The 18,486-nt window shown below is 33.6% G+C and overlaps 1 protein-coding gene across 1 annotated transcript in view; it reads left to right on the forward strand.

Moving 5' to 3' along the window:
- The window catches only part of SLC26A7 (solute carrier family 26 member 7), a 306,162-nt gene that overhangs the window by 131,465 nt on the left and 156,211 nt on the right, over window positions 1–18,486 (forward strand). Inside the window, exons 4-5 of the mRNA XM_051970834.1 lie at window positions 12,311–12,421; window positions 17,754–17,926. Coding sequence (XP_051826794.1) covers window positions 12,311–12,421; window positions 17,754–17,926 — 284 coding nt within the window. The remainder of the gene's footprint in view (window positions 1–12,310; window positions 12,422–17,753; window positions 17,927–18,486) is intronic.

Here is an 18,486-nt window from a genome sequence, read left to right on the forward strand (position 1 = left end):
CCTTCCTTCCCTCCTTCTGTCCTTCCTTCCTTCCTTCCTTCCCTCTTTCCTTCCTTCCTTCCTCCTTCCTTCCTTCCTTCCTTCCTTCCTTCCTTCCTTCTTTTCTTCCTTCCTTCCTTCCCTCTTTTCCTCCTTCCCTCCCTCCTTCCTCCCTTTCTTCTTCTTTTCCTTCTTTCCCTCCTTCCCTTCTTCCTTCCCTCCTTCCTTCCATCCCTCCTTCTGTCCTTCCTTCCCTCCTTCCTTCCTTCCCGCTTTCATTTTTTCCTTTTCTCCTTCCTTCCTTTTTTCTTTCCTTCCTTCATTTCTTTATTTTTCTTTCTTTAATCAATACTTATTTAATTGAATTATATGTTTGAGTATATATACACTATATTAAATATGTGTGTGTGTATAATGTATATGTATATGTATATGTATACTATATGTACTATATTTACATATGTGCATGTACTGTATCATATAGTTATATATCTGTATAAATAAATCTAATATATATAGTATGATATATGTATGCATGCATACACATATAGATAGCTATATGAAAGTAACTAACAATAAGACAAATCAGTGTATGGATATAAAGGACTAATCTACATGGCAAAAAATCCCCTCTGAATCTCAAAGGGTTTAAAAGAGAATTGGACTAGATTTCCTTTAAAATCACTTGCTCCTATAGTGCTTGGCACATACTAGGCACTTAATTATTGCTTATTAATAAATGAATAAATACAAAAAACTTTTCCTGTTAATTTGAATAGGTTATTGAAAAGTACATCTTTCTATGGGAATATGAATATGTATACTGGCAACTCACTGAGAGGATTAAGGAAAAATCTTGGCCATAGATGACATAACTATTCCAAACTAATTTATATCTTATTGAGGATATATGATTTAGTTTCATATTGCTAGAACTAAAGCAGTTGCTTTGGCCAAATATAGACCATCCCCTTCTCTCACTTTGTGCTGAACCTTTAAAATGGATTTTTCATTATTGAATTGGGCTCGAAAGATCCAGAGAGAGATCTGGGAATGTGCCAGAAATCAGAACCTGAGAACTGACTTAGATCTCAGGGGGAGGTGGGGCGAGGAATGCGAATGTTCAACCTGTCCTGCTAATACCTAGTCCAGGAATTGTTTATGGAAGCCTTGGAAAAGCAGCACATTTCAGGTGCATTTACAGGTTGAGTACTCATATATAGTGTTGCAGTAAATAGAACACTGGACTTGTGATCAGGGAGATCTAAGTTCAAATTCTGCCCCAGATATTTAAAAGGCTTTGTGACTTTTGTGACAAATTACTTAACTACTAGCATCTACTTCTCCCTCCCGGGTTGTAGTGAAGATCAAAGGAGATAACATGTAACTTTGCCAACACGAAATATTACATAAGTACTAGCTATTAGTATCTATATGTGTGTGTGTATGTACATATATATATATACTTTTTAAAAAATAAAACTGCTGTTAGTATATATAATATAATAATAATTATATATGATAAAATCTATCAATCCATTTATTTATTGTCATATAAGTCCAGAGGTGGCAACAAGAGGCAGAGGTGGATCAACTCAAATACACAGCCCCAGGAGAATTTCTAGATCTTGATTTCTTAGTTATATCCCTGGAGAACTGGATGCCCTGGAGAGGACACTGCAGCTGAAAGATAGCAATTTTTGAACTTCAGATGGCTAAGAGTTCCTGAAACTAAACTTTCTGGGAGTCTTAAGGATCCTTTACTGAGAACCTGGACATGGTACAGAAGAGCAAAGAAACTAGGCTTTAACTACATTGCTTTTTTGAGTTAGTTAGATATTTCAATCCTTTAAACATTAAGTGCCTGTAAATTGCCAGACACTATGATAAGCACTAGGAATAAAATTAACAAAGAGAAAAAATGCCTTTGAATTCATCTAACTTACAATTTAAATGGGGAGACAGTGCACAAAAGGAGGCAGGAAAGGCATCTGGGATGGGATATCATTGAGTTCTCAACCTGGAGGCATTTTATCCTGTGGAGCTGAAACAGTAGATGCAAAGTAGAGTGGACTGAAAGTCCAGTTTCTACTTTTTATAAAAGAAGGCATTGGGATATGTAAACAGGGAAGAGGGGACAAAAGAAAGTAGTCTATCAAGGCTTGAATTAGCATCAAGTTAGCCAATTTAGAAATGATGAGTTTATCCTGGCAAGGACATCTTCTTCCTTAGATCTGGAACTGGGCAAGAGGAGCAGATGCAAAGTGGATTCCCATATTCTGATGGGAAAAGAAGTTGCCTCTTTAGAAACTCCAGATTTGTCCCCTTCCAAAGCAGCCATGGAATGGATCAAAGCACTGGACTTGCATCTGCTTCTCTTGCCCGTTTTTTTCATCTGTAAAATGGGCTAGAAAAGGAAATGATAAACCACTCCAATGTCTCTGCCAGGGAATCCCCAGATGGGGTAACAAAAAGTCAGATACAAGTGAAATGATTGAATAATAAGAATATCATGACAATATGGATTTAGAACTCAAAGGAACTTGAAAGGATACTTAATGGGATCCTCTGCTTTACAGATAAGCAATATGAAGTCTAGATAACTTGAACTTGTCCAAGGTCACATAAGTTGTATAGCTGAGACGAGTCTATATCCTCAAGGTGTTTACTTAATCCTGGAGTCCTGACTGGGTGGCTGGTATGAAGGACAGACTCCTTAGAATGTCTAGGATGAGAGAGTTCCAACACAAAGTTTGTTTTCCTTCTTTGGAGACTACAGATCTTTATGGCAAAACTAGGAGAATGGAGGTGTGTATGGATCTCTGGAGTAAGCGTGAAGAAAAGGAAATTTGCTCCACCTATTTATGGGATATTTTAAATACTTCTACTTTCCAATGGGCACAATAGTGCCCTTTGGCCTATATCTGTGGAAACTTAGACATGAAATATTTTGAGGTTTTTAGTAGAAATTCTCAGTGGGAGCAAAATGAGCCAAAAAATCATGATTTTTCAGGGCATCTTCCAAGATAAAGCTAGAACTTGGGTAATCTGGCCTTGATTAAACAGTCAAGAGCTCCACTGAATGAAATCAGTGTTTGAAGACAATCAGTAAGCATTAATTAAGCACCTACTATATGCTGGACACTATGGGAAGCATCTCTGTGTACACACACACACACACACACACACACACACATATTTGAAGGATAGAATCACAAATATGCAGAATGCAGGATCTTAATATTGAAAAGGGATCCCTCTATTCCAATCTATATATGAACAAGAATGCTTTCCAAAACACATTTAACTTGTGGTCATTTAAGATTCCACTTGAAATGATCTAGTGCTGGGGAAACTACTACTTATCTAATGAGATTTTTATTACTTGGTACATAGTAGGAGCTGCATAAATGCTAACTCCTCATTCCCCCTTCATCCTACTTCTCAAATAACCAAATCGTTAGGAGTTTTCTCTAACAATAAGTACCACCCACTATTTCCTCTGTGCAAACTTCAAGCAACTGTACCTATACTGTACTTTGAGGTCAAGTGATCTCCCCTTCCTTCAGTGATCTCTCAAGTGCTCTCTACTCCTCCTCCTCTTCCTCCCTTTCAAATATAATAGTCTTCTCTCTACTGATGTATCTTTTTTTTTCTGACTCAAATATATCCAGTTTTTATATTTCTCCATTAGGCTGAACTCCTTGAGAACAGGGACTATCTTTTGCCTTTGTGTCCCCAGCACTTAGCACAATGTCTGGCTCATAGTAGGTGCTTAATAAATGCTTGTTGATTGAATGTCTGTATGATACCTGACTATTTTACTCTCCTACTTAAAAAACCTTCTATTTAGTTCCATATTATCTCAAACAAGATAAATTTGAAAAGTTTAACTTAACATCTAAGGTTCTTCAAAATCTGGCTTCATTCTTATTTTATGTAACTTCAATTCCAAAGCCCATTGATGTGGAATTTTCTCCTTATTGGTGGAGATGAAGGCCCTGCCCTACATAACGGGTGGAATTGGTAAGAATTGTTCTCTTCAGTTCTTGAGAAAACCTTCAAGTGTTGAGTTGCTTTGGATCATTTTGGCCTTTAGCTTTGAAAGGGATTGGTCTTTTCCTTCTTCCCTTTTGAAGCTAGACATGAGAGGAACTCACCATCTCCATCAAGTGCCTGTTCCCCAGTTGCTACACTAGAAACTGATAGGTACTTTCTCTTAGGTGACACTTAGGAATCTCTCTCTTGATTGATATGAATTATCTCACTCTTAATGAGAAAGCTCTTTTACTCTGGCATATATTCTCATATGTACACCTCCTCTAATTTCTATTTTGCTATAGAAAATGGCAACCTCTCTGGAAAATGAGTTTCATTGCTATTTTCTATGTGTGTTGATTGTGGAACTGATGTTTGTTAGGAAAAGACCAAAATCTTGAATGTAAAATCTTAGAGTCATTCTCCAATTGATAATGATCAAAGTTATGAACTATTCCTAAAGAGTTATAAAATCATGCATATCCTTTGACCTAATAATACCATTACTAGACATGAATTCCAAAAAAGATTTAAAAAAGAAAAGAAAGAGGATCTATATGTATAAAATTGCTATCTTTTCTGAGAGCAAAGAATTGGAAATTGAAAGGATATCCATCAATTGGGGAGTGGCTAAATAAATTGTGGTATGTGATTGTGGTGGAATATTACTGTTATATGAGAAATGATGAGAAGGATGCTCTTAGAAAAACCTGGAAAGTCCTCCATGAACTCAAGCAAAGTGAAATGTACTGTGTACAAAGTAACAGCAATATTGCAAGATGATTAGTTGTGAGTGACTTTGCTGTTTTCCACAATACAATGATTCAAAATAACTCTGAAGAACTTTTGATGAAAACTGTTACTCATATTCAGAGAAAGAACTAGAGACACAGGGAGGTTGCCAATGTAGTGAATGTAAAAGATTTTCCTTGAATAACAATTTTATTTTTAAACTTTATTTTTATTGAGGATTTTTTTTGGGAGAGGAATAATCTATGTTTTCTTTCACAACATGACTTTTATGGAAATGTTTACATGTGTTGTCTCAATGAGGTGGAACTGGGAAGGGAGGAAGGAAAGGTTTTAGGACTCAAATTTTTAAAAACAAATGTTAAAAATTATTTTAGATGTAAGTAAGGGGAAATAAAATATTAAAAAGAACAAAAAAATTAAATAACATAAGAATTTAAGGGGCAGCTAGGTGGCTCAGTGGATAGAGCACCAGCCCTGAAGTCTGGAGGACCTGAGTTCAAATATGGTCTCAGACACTTAACACTGCCTAGCTGTGTGACCCTGGGCAAGTCACTTAATCCCAATTGCCTCAGCAAAAAAAATAATAAAGTTCTATGAATCCATAAAAAACAAAATTACAAAGTACTTTTAAAAGTAAATCCCCTTAATTAGAAACTGAGGCCAAAATGGCTTTCCCAGGCTCACAAAAACAATGTTTGATAGAGGCAGGATTGGAACCCAGTATCTGTTACTGCATATCTAGTGTACTTTTTACTATGTCATGTCATTTAAAATATTTTATTTTAGCAATTAAGAACATGTGAGAAATTCTCGTACCTCATTAAAAATGCCCTATGGAACTCAGTTTACCTGTAGCAATCCTAACTCTACCTAGCTTCCCTTGAGAACTTTAGAAGTAATTACTAACCTTTTACTCCTGGGTAACTTTTCTTTACATGAAGTAATTTTCCAGTTTGTTTTCTGGAAATGGTAATAACATGACTTATAAGCAAAAATATAGCCTATTTGGTTTAGAAAATAATATACCCCAAATATAGGAGTCATCTTCTAACAATGAAACAATCCATACATGGGACTAAAAAAGAACGGAAAAACATAATTTTGTTTCAGTTTGGTGAATTAAAAAAAACCACCAAAATTCCACCAACTCAATGAAGGCAGTTCTTAAGAAAATGATTAAGTGATCTTAACATGTGTGGAAATTGCCAGTGAGCCAGCTACAGGGAATAGTCTTTCATTTATTTGTATGATAAAAACCCAACAAGCAAACTAATAATTCTCTATTAATTGACTGTCTGATAGAATATATTAGGAGCACCCTGAGAGCCTAGGCTAAGAGTTTGTAGAAGGATTTGAGGGAGAGGGAATATCTCAAAATTTTTACATACCAGGCTAGGTTCAGCCTTCTCAACATTTTTATACAGAGTTTGTTTTCATTTATACCAGGAATTAGTGAGTATAATGGGAAAATTGAATTATATCATTTCTTGTGGAAATTCTATTCCTTATAACTCACAGAGCCATAGTTCCAGATGTGGTTGGCTCTTCCTTATTCTCATTTGGCCTTTTATAATTTCTCTAGACACCATTTCCTAGACATTAGAGGAGTAGTGTTCTAAGAATTCTGGCCTTTTTTGGAATCATTTAAACACATTTTCTTAGTAGCTATATGACAAGTTATAAAATTGTTATTCAAGGAAAATCTTTTACATTCACTACATTGGCAACCTCCCTGTGTCTCTAGCACCGCAAGTTAATTTCTTACAGAAAAGGCCAAAGGGTGATTAGATTGTAGATTTAGAGGTAGAAGGATCTTAGAGGTCATTTAGTTTAACCACTTCATTTTATAAATAAGAAATATGAGCACACCAAGTATAAGGGGTTAATCAGTATTTTATTTAGTCATTTTAGTCATGGCTGACTCTTCATGACACCATTTGTGATTTTCTTGGCAAAGATAAGTGGAGTGGTTTGCCAGGGTCACATACCTAATAAGTATCTGAAGCCAAATTTGAATTCAGGTCTTCTTGGTCCACCACTCTATCCACTGTATCACCTAGCTCCCTCTTATCAGAATATGGTCTCTGACATAGAATTTGTCAGTGACTTGAATAGAAAATTCAAGACTGGAGATTAAAGATTTTCATAGTTAAGTTGGGAAGCTCATAATATAATTTAATATTTATTTAAGGCCACTGTGTTAAATGTAAAGAATGTGGTTTTAAGAAGCCTCTCCTGCTTTTTAGGTAGGCTGTAATAAAAAATGAGACAGAAAGATAAACAAAATTATATTATAGCATCATAGGATAAAAGATTTATAGCTGAAAAGGATCTCAAGCTGAGTGATAAAGGTTTTTTTTCTTTTATAGATGAGGAAATAGAAGTCAGTAAGTTAAATGACTTGTTTAAGATTATATAGATATAAAGATTGGTGGCAGAATTTGAACCTGGTCCTCTGACTCAAGAATCAATAATTTTTCTGCAACTAAATTTTAGAGAAAAGAGATTCTAGTGGAAATGTAAGTCTGTTGAGCTAAATTAGTTGTAGAGTATTGGTTTTGGTAGCTTGGATTTATACACAAACACACACATATATATGTATAAATTGTAGACATACATGTAAAATATATATATATATATATATATACATATATATATATGTATATGTAACATAATATGTATTATACATATTTTGTGTATGTGTGTATATTTGGGTCCTTTTATTACCATAAAACCAGTTCCAGTTGTATAAACTTTACCATATAGAAGAACTACAGATACTTTATGCAGATTTTTTTTTATTCTTAATCTAATCTTGTAGACTGCTATTTACATAATATGTTCTTCAGTTTTTTAGTGTGTTTGACTCTTCTTGATCCTATTTGGAGTTTTCTTGACAAAAATAATAGAGTAAAATGCAGGGTCACTATTTACCATCTGTTCCTTCCCTTGTCTCTTAATGCTTCCCAGCATTTATTGGAAGAGCTAGTATTTATTTTTAGAAAGCACTTTAAATTTGTTATGTCATGTGATTGTCACAACAATACTATAATTATCATTATTATTCCAATTATATAGATGGAGAAATTAAGGCTGGGGAAAAATTAAGGGTCATAAACTAGTTTGGTTTTGAGGCAAGATTTGAATTCAAGTTGTCCTGATTTCAGGTCTAATACAACTAGCCATTATACCATCTAGTTATCTGTCTTAATCTTTTCCTCTGCTCTGACTCAAGACCATGTGCTCATTGACACTATTATCTGACCTACTTATATAATTTAAGGAACCTAGGTCTTGCCATGCTCCCTACTGTTGAACCTTTAGGATGTCTGGGTCTTTCTGCCTACACATGAACCTTTCTTTATGTCTTGTCTTTTCCAATTAGAACGTGCTCTTGGAGAGAAGAGCTTATTTAGATTTTTCATTTTGCATAACCGGTGCCTAGCATAGTGCTTGGCACAAATTAGGTGTTTTTCATTCATTCATTCATCACATTTGTTACTTTATGTAAATATTTTGCAAACCTTAAATTGCTATATATAAATAGTAGCTATTGCTATTCATCCATGTGTTCATTCAGAAATTTCAAAAATAGTTCCTCAGGCATTATTCGTTTATAGCAGTGTCAATCTTACCAGAGTCACATGACTAATATGATCTATTATTTTCTGGACTTAGTAGATAATGAGATATCTAAGTAATTGCTGGTTTTGTTTCTCCTTCCTCTTCCTCGTCCTCTTCCGCTTCCTTCTCTTTTTTCCTCTCTTGCCTCTTCTTTTCCTCCCTTTTCTTCTTTCTCCCTTTCTCCTTTTCCTGCTTTCTTTCCTTTTTCTTTCTCATTCTTTCCTTCTTTTCCTCCACTTTTTCTTTCTCTTCTTTGTCTTCCTCCTCCTTTTCTCTCTTCTCCATTGAAAAATTACTCTTTAATTTGGCTTGATGTATAGTTTGTTTTTAATCCATGGTAGCTCTTTCCAGGAATTTGATCTTACATTGTCTGTTTGGGGTATTGTTTTTGCCTCCCCATAGATTACTGAATAGAGTTCTATAACATATTCATGATTGATTTTATGATCTGAATTTCAGATCTCCATAACAAAATTATAACTATCTTTTATATATAGGTCATAGTATAGTGTATCATCAAACAATCACTGTACATACTTCTAATATGTAAATGATAAGGAAATCTATTTGACTAAATTTAAGTAATTGGTATTTTCACTGAAGATTTCTTTTTAATGTTCTTCCCCTCTAAGAAAAAAAATTATAGAATTTATAATATGAATACAAGTATAAAATGAGTAGAGATATGAAGTTTTTCCTTTCAGGAAGACACTTTTACATGCTTAACTTCTTGTGGAAGATTGTCAGTAAGCTATCAATCTAGGACAATGCTTCCCTTGTCCATTGTTCAAACCTTCAGCCCAGAGGCAGGATTTCCATGGGGTGTGAAAACTATAACTGCTGAGAAAGAAAGCTCTGTATCCATTTAGTGTGAGCTCTAGGAAAAGGGATTGTCATCTCTAGTCCTTGATTTAATCTTGTGAAATTTATTGAAGTGAGAGTACTTTGCATTTTATTTTAAGATTTCCAAATTTTAGCTCCAGTGTGTGTCTTACCAGAATTTTTTTTAATTGTATAAGAGTACAGAATCTAAACAACCCACTTGGTTGTCTATGAACCTTAGAGCTAGAAAATTCTAGTCCTGCCATTTTCTCAATATTTATCCTCGCGTAGTAGCATAAGCTTTTTACAAGTTTAGATTTTCTTTGGTAAAATGGAAGCAATTAGATCTCTTAACTTTCTAGCTCTGTGATCCTGGTCAACATAACATCATGATACCAATTCCAGAAGGAACCTAAGTTAACAATCTCTTCTAACCACCTCATTTTACAACTATAAATTAAGGCCCTCAAAGGTTTATTGACTTGCTCTTGGTCACACAGTAAGTAGCAAAGCTGAGATTCAAATTGAAACTAGATGACTCAAAGTTCAGCTTTCTTTCCACTATACAGTACTGTGTCTCTCAGACTCAGTTCCCTAATTAATAAAAAGATTTAAACAAAAACTAGAACAACCACACCACAACTACCCATGGTACTTACTACATAGGATTTAGTAAGGAACAAATGAGACAATGTATGTCAAGATCTTTTAAAAACCTGAAAGCATCATATAAATGTCAGTTAGGATAATGATGATGATGATGACATTATGGCTTTATTATGTACTTATGGTGCAATTAGAAAAGCATTTTGTAAATTGTAACATATTAAACTGCTAGGTCCTGATTTGTACAAATAATGAATCTTGTGACATGGCCATATGTATTTAGATTCATTCAATTTGAAGTAATAATTATGCAAAGTAGGATAATTGATTGCAGCCCAATGGAAATATGCAGTGTGAATTTGAATAATGAGACCATTTCACAAAATTCATCATTGTACTACTTATGATATTGCTTTGTAAGTAATTTGAGCTTGGTATAGAATAAAGAAAATGTTGCCCAGATAATTCTGTCAATAGAGTATCATCAGACTTCTAATCTTAGGGTTCAGGATTTAGTTCTGTTTGGGGTAAGGTAGTCTTGACAGAGGCAGCATGGTATAGAACATGGGACTTGGAATCAGAGGGTATGAGTTCAAATCCTACCCTAAACATTAAACTGTATGAGCATGAAGAAATCACCTAACTTATCTCTGCCTCAGCTTTTTTATCAATAAAATGAAGACAGCCTTGAACTCAATAGCTTTTAAAGTCTTCATGGAAATACCATCCATACAAATATTAGCTCTTATTTTTGTTAGTATTTTAGCATTTCAGAGAGACAAAGTTTGCCTTGATAGCAGAAAAAGCTTCCTAAGAGAACCATTCAAAAGTAAAATGGGTTTTCTCAGGAGATCATAGTCTTTCTTCATTCATTGGAGAACTTGAGGCAGAGGTATTTTGGTACTTTTATCCTAGCCCAGTTTTATCCTACAGATGGGACACAGCCCTCATTCATCCATTAGCCAGCCATTTCTTGCCTATTTTCTTAGGTAGATAGGTGTTTTTTATATTTTTCATGACAAACATATCATTTTTCATAGCATAACATGTTGAGTCATCCAGGAGGTAGGATAAGAACTGAGAATTTAGGGTTAAGAAAATATATTTCCGGAAACATTAACAAAATCTTGTATAATTCATATTTTCAAGACTAAGGAATGGTGATCATTGGTAGTATAAATTAGAATCTATTATCTACAGCTACCTTTAGTTACACTTACATACACATACTTCACTGCCCAGAATAATAATAGAGTTTATTAAATTTATTTTAAAAAATCAGTTTTGTCATTGTTAAAAAATTAGTAGTGAGGAGATCCTCTTTAAAGGAGTTTATAACTCCTCTTGTACTTCATAGAATGTCTTCTGAACCTGAAAAAGTCCAATTCATCACCTCATTGTCAACGTTTTTTGGTGATGACATTCATAGTCCATCCCTGGACCTATTTTCAAAGCTTTTTCAGTTTGTGAAGACTTACCAATATGTGGACTCTCTTGGCACCATCTTTCAAAATCCAATGTTACCTTCAAATCATGGTGAAGATCTGGAGTTTTATCTTAGTAGATTGCTTTATACCAGTCAAATTGTATTCTTAGAATTAAATTTAAGATTGGGAAAATAAAAGTTGCTTTTAAAAAGTATTGAAAATGGAGACAAAAAGTTATGATTTCATTATTTAAGACCTAGTGCTATGTCTAAAATGCAGGAATTGTTTCTTTTAAATTTAGGTTCTGTCAATAACTTTATGTTTTATTTTAGACAAGTCCTTTAGAATGCCTAAAATGTCTGTGAATTAGCTTCATTGAATATAATCAATAGATTTTCTGTGTTCTCTCTACATAACATTTTTATAATTACTTATATTTATTGTTCATGGGATGATATTAGTGAATTAAAATGCAAATGTTTTTTTATCTTATTTATTTATTCATTCATTCGTTTATTTAGTTTTGATGAGGCAAAAATAGGGGGGGGGGGACTTCATCTTTGCCTTTTGGAAACTCCAGCTTCCTTCAGTGCCCAGTGGAAGAGCAACTCCTACATGAAGTCTTTCCTGAACCTCCCAGAAACTAGTTTTCCATTGAGATTATTTTGCATGTAGTATCATTTATTTATTTATGCAGGTATATGTTGTTTTTTCCCAATAGAATATAAAACCTTTTATGGTATAGATGGTTTCATTTATTTCCTTTGTATCTTCTTATGTAATCACAATATCTGGCACATAATAGGTTTTTAGGATTGAGGTATAAAATGTATAAATCTTAAAAATTGTTCTTCCTTGCAAAGACTTATTTATCTTATCGTATATGCAACTCTAGAAGGTAGATACTAAATAGAGTATCTTTTAATGAGCATGTGAGATAGTTAATTATGATGATGTGTTACATTGTAATTCAAATAAAACCAAAGCTTTTTATATTGTTATTGTGGACTATATCTTGGAAGTAATTTACTCATAATTAATTGCCATTGATCTTATTTTAGGTTTGGCCTTTGCTATTCTCTCTTCTGTCCACCCGGTATTTGGTTTATATGGCTCTCTCTTTCCAGCCATTATTTATGCCATATTTGGAATGGGGCGCCATGTTGCAACAGGTAAGGATTTATATGTACTTATGTTTTGTAACTTGGTAAAGAAAGGGATTTAATTATTTGATAAATGAAAGTCAGGTTTTCAAATTAATTATGACTTAAATACTAAGTACTTGTGTTAGTGGTAGATAATTATTTCTGTGATACAGTGAATAGAATATAAGACCTGGATTCAGGAAGACCTGAGTGCAATTAGCCTTAGATATTTACTAGCTATTTTACCCTAAATAAGTCACTTAACTTCTCTTTGCTTCTTTTATTCTAAATTGGGGATAATAATAGTATCTAGTTGTTGTGAATAAAAAAGATGAGTTAATATTTGTAAAACACTTTGGCAGACTCAAAATTCTATGTACATGCTGGCTATTATTTTTTTCCTATTCATCTGTAAAATGGGTGTAATATCTATTTACTAATATTTATCTATTTCTATATTCAACAATATACAGAGATATTATGGGGATAAAATAAGAAAGGAAAGAATAAGAACTTTGAAAAATAAAAGCATTATGTAAATTCTAGCTACTATTAATGATTTTTTTTCTTTTTAAAATAAATATTATACTGTGAAATTTCTGAAGCACTTCTGGCCCTTGCATATCTTAATATAAAGGGAATTTGAGAACTCCATCCTTTCCTGAAATAGCCAGGATATTATGGAAAAGCATTTTATTTTGCAGTTAACTAGGTAATTTTTCCCACTTGTCCCATTGATATTTGCAGATTACATAATTTCATCTTTTGCTACTATATTTCTGCAGAGATTATCTTATATTTGGGGTATATTAATTTGCTTCATGATGAAGTTGACATAAAATAACCTCATAGAAATATTTAGGGAATACATTCTTCTAGCTGTTCTTGCCCTTTAAAAACTAAATTGATAAGAGTTTAGATCATGGAATTTTCTTTGTGTTAAACAAATGCAACAAAACTCTATTAATGAATAAGAAACTGAGTGTTCTCTCAAACTCTTAACCATTAAACATTTAATATTCTCTTCCCCCATTGTCTACTAGCATCTATTCTTCAAATTTTAAGAGAAAGAATGAAGAAAAGAGAGAAGATGTGATCCAAGATCAACCCCAAAATCTTTTTCTCTGTGGAACCTTTGATGGAAGAGGCAGAATGAGTTAACATAGTAGACCAAAATGGATTTGTTTTAGGAGGTTAAAAATTTATAGTGTGATAAAGGCTTTTAAATACATATTTAAATAAGTTTTTTTTTCCCTAAGCCTCTATGGCAGTCTTTTGGCTGACTATATGATTTTAAATATCTATAGCTAGCAAATAAAGGACTCCATAAATACCTTGCATTCTTCTATCTAAGTACTATGAATTCCAAAATTCATGTCATTTACATACTTTAAAAAATCCTACTCATTGTGCTTCATTTTTTAATTCTTAACTGAAGACATTTTATTTTATCATATGTACTCTACCAAAGGACAAAAAGTCAGCTGGACCTCTTATTTCTTGGCTTGGTCTATTGTAAATCTTTAAGGTTATTTAGAGTAGATTAGTTAGATTAGAGGCTCTCTCCACATGGTACTATGTATTTTATCAGCATATATATATATATATATATATATATATATATCAGAGTAATTATATAAACTGATATGGTTTAATTATTTTTTGACCTATGCATGATCTTTATTTAGAAAAACAACCGAAGTCCTTGGGGGTAAAGACTGACAAACTTTTTTTGTTTATAAAACATTTAATTTCCATGTAATATTTTATTTCAGCAATAATATTGGTCCCTCTGCTCCTTCACTTTCTTAGCAAATAAATATTGTTTTTGTGAAAGAAGAAGTCACTAGAGTTGTCATTTTGCTCCTCCTTTTCAGGGGTAGATATCTCATGTAGTTTCCTAAGTGAGATTCTGCCTGATGGTGGTAAAGCTTTGACAAACAAATGATCTGTTTTATCCAAAAAAACAAAAAAAAAAAAACAAAAAACCCAACTCTTTAGAAGAAATATAGAAAGCATAATTTGCTCTAATTATATTGCCCCAAAATGTGCATTTTTGTTTTCCTTTCTGATTTTGATTTTAAATGATCTCATTTATGAGGAGGGAGAACTGGGTTGATTATTCTTCATGGCACATAAAAAATTTGATCCTGGTTTCATTGTCATATGAAAAATAGGGAAATGAACATGGGTTTAAGAAATTTAAGAATTCTGGAGGTATATTAGGTGATAAAGAAAATGGAAAGACAAACTGACAAATGGTGATTGGTATAGGGTATTCACTGAATCGAATAAGATTTTGGTCCATTTCACATTTTGAGAAGAGGTAAAAGAAATGATTGAAGAATGCTAATTAGGATGAGTCAGTATGGAGCACTTTGTGGTGCAAAGGAAAGCTAGCTGGATTTGAAGTTAGAAAACTTGGTTGAAATCATGGCTTTTTCACAGTATAATTAGCCAGATCACAAATTTTCTGTGGTTTACTTTCCTGATTTATAAAAATAGAATGGTGCAGAGTAAGCATGGGCTCATTGGTCCCTCAGGTTCTTTCTATCTGGGATTTTATTAACTTTGTTATCCCTATGATCCACTAGTGGTGATAGCGAGAAAGACTAGGTGCTAGACCTTTGATTTAATTCATATAGGGAATGTCTGGATGAGGAAACTTGTTATAGGCTAGAGACAAGATATTCAGGATTAAAATAGAAGTTTAATTTCAAAGTGAAGGAAATGACTTGCAAGACATATGTATGCTAGGGTCCTGTCCCTAATGGGGAGACCTACTTTATTGGAGTGAACCTTAATTTATAAATTTGTAGCTAGACAAAGAGTTAAAACTGTAACATAGCAACAGTAATGAGGCATACCAGCAATAATGAAGCAAGATTGTGTAGTGACAAAAAGTCCATTTGTGGCAGGATTTCATATCAGGTCCTCTTGGTGCTTGCCCAAGTTCAGGGACTATCAATGCTTATAGAGAGTGAGCACAAAGTTTTGTTGTTATGGTAAAGTCAGGGTCTAGCTTGCTTGTTGGTTCTTAGTTTTGGAGTTTTGTCCTAATATCTTGACATAACTTATGGTATTAAGGAGTCTCCCTAAGGCACTGACAGCTTCAGGGCCCTGCCCATGGTCAGATAGTCAATATTTGTTAGAAACTTGGAACACAGGATACCATGGCCAGCTTTTTAATCTCCATTGTCATTTTATAGATGAAGAAATGGAGGTCCAGAGAGGGGAGATGATGATTCCAAGGCTACTGTCTAATCAATCAGTGACAAGATTTTAAATTCCACTTAGGTCTTCTAATTCCATCATTTTTACTTTTTATTGCATTATGCTTCAAAGTTAAGCAATTCCATGGAGTGTTATTCTTTTTTTTAAACTTATTTTATTTTATTTTATAATAACTTTATATTGACAGAATCCATGCCAGGGTAATTTTATTTACAACATTATCCCTTGCACTCGCTTCTGTTCCGATTTTTCCCCTCTCTCTACCCCCTCCCCTAGATGGCAAGCAGTCCTATATATGTTAGATATGTTGCAGTATATCCTAGATACAGTATATGTTTACAGAACCGAACAGTTCTCTTGTTGCACAGGGAGAATTGAATTCAGAAGGTGAAAATAACCTGGGAAGAAAAACAAAAATGCAAATAGTTCACATTCGTTTCCCAGTGTTCTTTCTTTGAGTGTAGCTGCTTCTGTCCATCATTTATCAATTGAAACTCAGTTAGGTCTCTTTGTCAAAGAAATCCACTTCCATCAGAATACATCCTCATACAATATCGTTGTTGAAGTATATAATGATCTCCTGTTTCTGCTCACTTCACTTAGCATCAGTTCATATAAGTCTCTCCAAGCCTCTCTGTATTCATCCTGCTGCCATTTCTTACAGAACAATAATATTCCATAACATTAATATACCACAATTTACTCAGCCATTCTCCAATTGATGGGCATCCATTCAATTTCATGGAGTGTTATTCTGTGAAGTTTAGACTCAAGACATACAAAAATTAGAAATGGAAGAAGAAAAAGAATAAGAGAAGAGGAAAGATGGTGGAAATGGGTGAAGTGCCCTTAAAAAAATAATAATAGTTAGCATTTTTTAACCTTTTTGCAAAAAGCTTCCCATGTATTATATCATTTGATCCTCATAAGAACATTGGGAGAAAAGTACTGTTATTTCCATATTATGAATGAGGAAACTGAAGCATACTGAGATTAAATAACTTGTACAGGCTCACACTAGTAAATGACTGAGACAGATTTGAACTCAGGTCTTCTTGATCCAATATCCAGTGTTTTTTTCCATTGTGCCACCTCTCTGCTTCTCTAATGATTGACTTAGGGTCCACTAATGCTATAGATTGTCCATAGGTATGTTGGAAAGGGTAACAGCTAGAAATCTGGTGTAGAAATAGAATTGTATACAATTTGTTCCTATCAGCTCCCCTCCTTTTTTGGAATCCAATTGAATAAAATTCAATTCAAAGAGCAATTACTAACCACCTCCAACGTGCTATATACTCTCCTCAAGAACCTTATTTTCTACTGAGGGGAATGTAGAAAAACTAATGTAAGAATATAAATAAAGTCAACATTAAAAAAACTAAGTTTTTAGCCCAATGTCAGGATCAATTTTAGTGTCATCTGCCAAATTAAAGTATACAAATTTCCTTTCAAATAATAATAGACTTGATTTGAGTGGATACTGAGGTTTATTTGGATATTGATGGAGTACTGTCTTTTGTATTAAAACAAACTATCTATATTTTAAAGAGTGGCTATCCTTGACCAAACATCAAATGGGGCCAAATGGGGCAATATATGTAAAGTGCTTTGCAAATGCTAAAGAAATCTTCACCATCATTATTATACAGAAATCTGTGCTGGAGCTGGTACAATTTTGGATGTAGAATAGGCCTAATTTTCAAAGTAATTTAAAGAGGAAAAGATTCTAAAATCAGGAGATATTCAACTCAGTCCCTAGAGGGATTATTTCCATGTAAGAGTTGAACAGTTTAAGAAATCTATAGTGTAGGTAAAAGGGACCTGTGTTGTTTCCTCGTGCCTTACCCAAGCCTCTATACTTTTAAGACAATGTACCTTCTTCTACTGTAGCCATTCTTTCCCATAAAATTCTTGTTTGCTATTCAACTACGTCAAAATCATTAATCTGCAACTTTGTTTTTATCTTCATTTTTTGGGTAAGCACCCAAGATCTTTAAATGTCAGGGTAGAATAGCTTTTTGTCAGCTCTACTCTGCTTTTTCATATGGATTCAATGTTAATTGCATAAGTTAAGATGTCACCATTAATCTGATAATTAATAAATATATAATGTTTTTTCTAGGGACCTTTGCTTTAACTTCATTAATATCTGCCAATGCTGTTGAGCGTCTAGTTCCTCAGGCCAACCAGAACTTCACTACATACAGCAACTCAGGTGTGCTGGGCTTATCTGACTTTGAGATGCAAAGGATTGGAGTTGCTGCAGCTGTTTCATTCTTGGGCGGAATCATTCAAGTAGGTAGTTTTATTATGAACAATAATTTTAATCATTTATTATTTTAAATTTATTTTTATTAATTTATTGTATATACGTACATTTATTGTGTATTTTATGTAAATATGCAATTGATTACATTTGTGTACAACTTTGGTGTTGTTATTTAGTCGTTTCAGTTGTGTATGACCTTTTGGGATTCCATTTGGAATTTTCTTAGCAAAGATATTGGAATGGTTTGTCATTTCCTTCTCCAGTGAATCTAGTTTATCAGGCAATCAGAGGCTAAGTGCTTGTCCAGGATCACTAAGCCAATAAGTGTCTGAATCCAGATTTGAACTCAAGTTTTATTGACTTCCAACCCAGTACTTGTCCCTTTGGCCAGAATTCTAGACACAACATCATTTTATTTCTTAAAGCAGATATACATTGCCATAATCATATTCCATTCAAGGAGCAACTGGGTGGCACAATGGATAAAGTACTGAATTCAAATCTGGCTTCAAACACTTAGTAGTTGTGTGACTCTGGGCAGTCACTTAGCTTCTGTTTGATTTAGTTTCCTCAACTGTAAAATGGG

Source organism: Antechinus flavipes, chromosome 1 (assembly GCF_016432865.1).
Source record: "Antechinus flavipes isolate AdamAnt ecotype Samford, QLD, Australia chromosome 1, AdamAnt_v2, whole genome shotgun sequence".
Classification (NCBI taxonomy): Eukaryota; Metazoa; Chordata; class Mammalia; order Dasyuromorphia; family Dasyuridae; genus Antechinus; species Antechinus flavipes.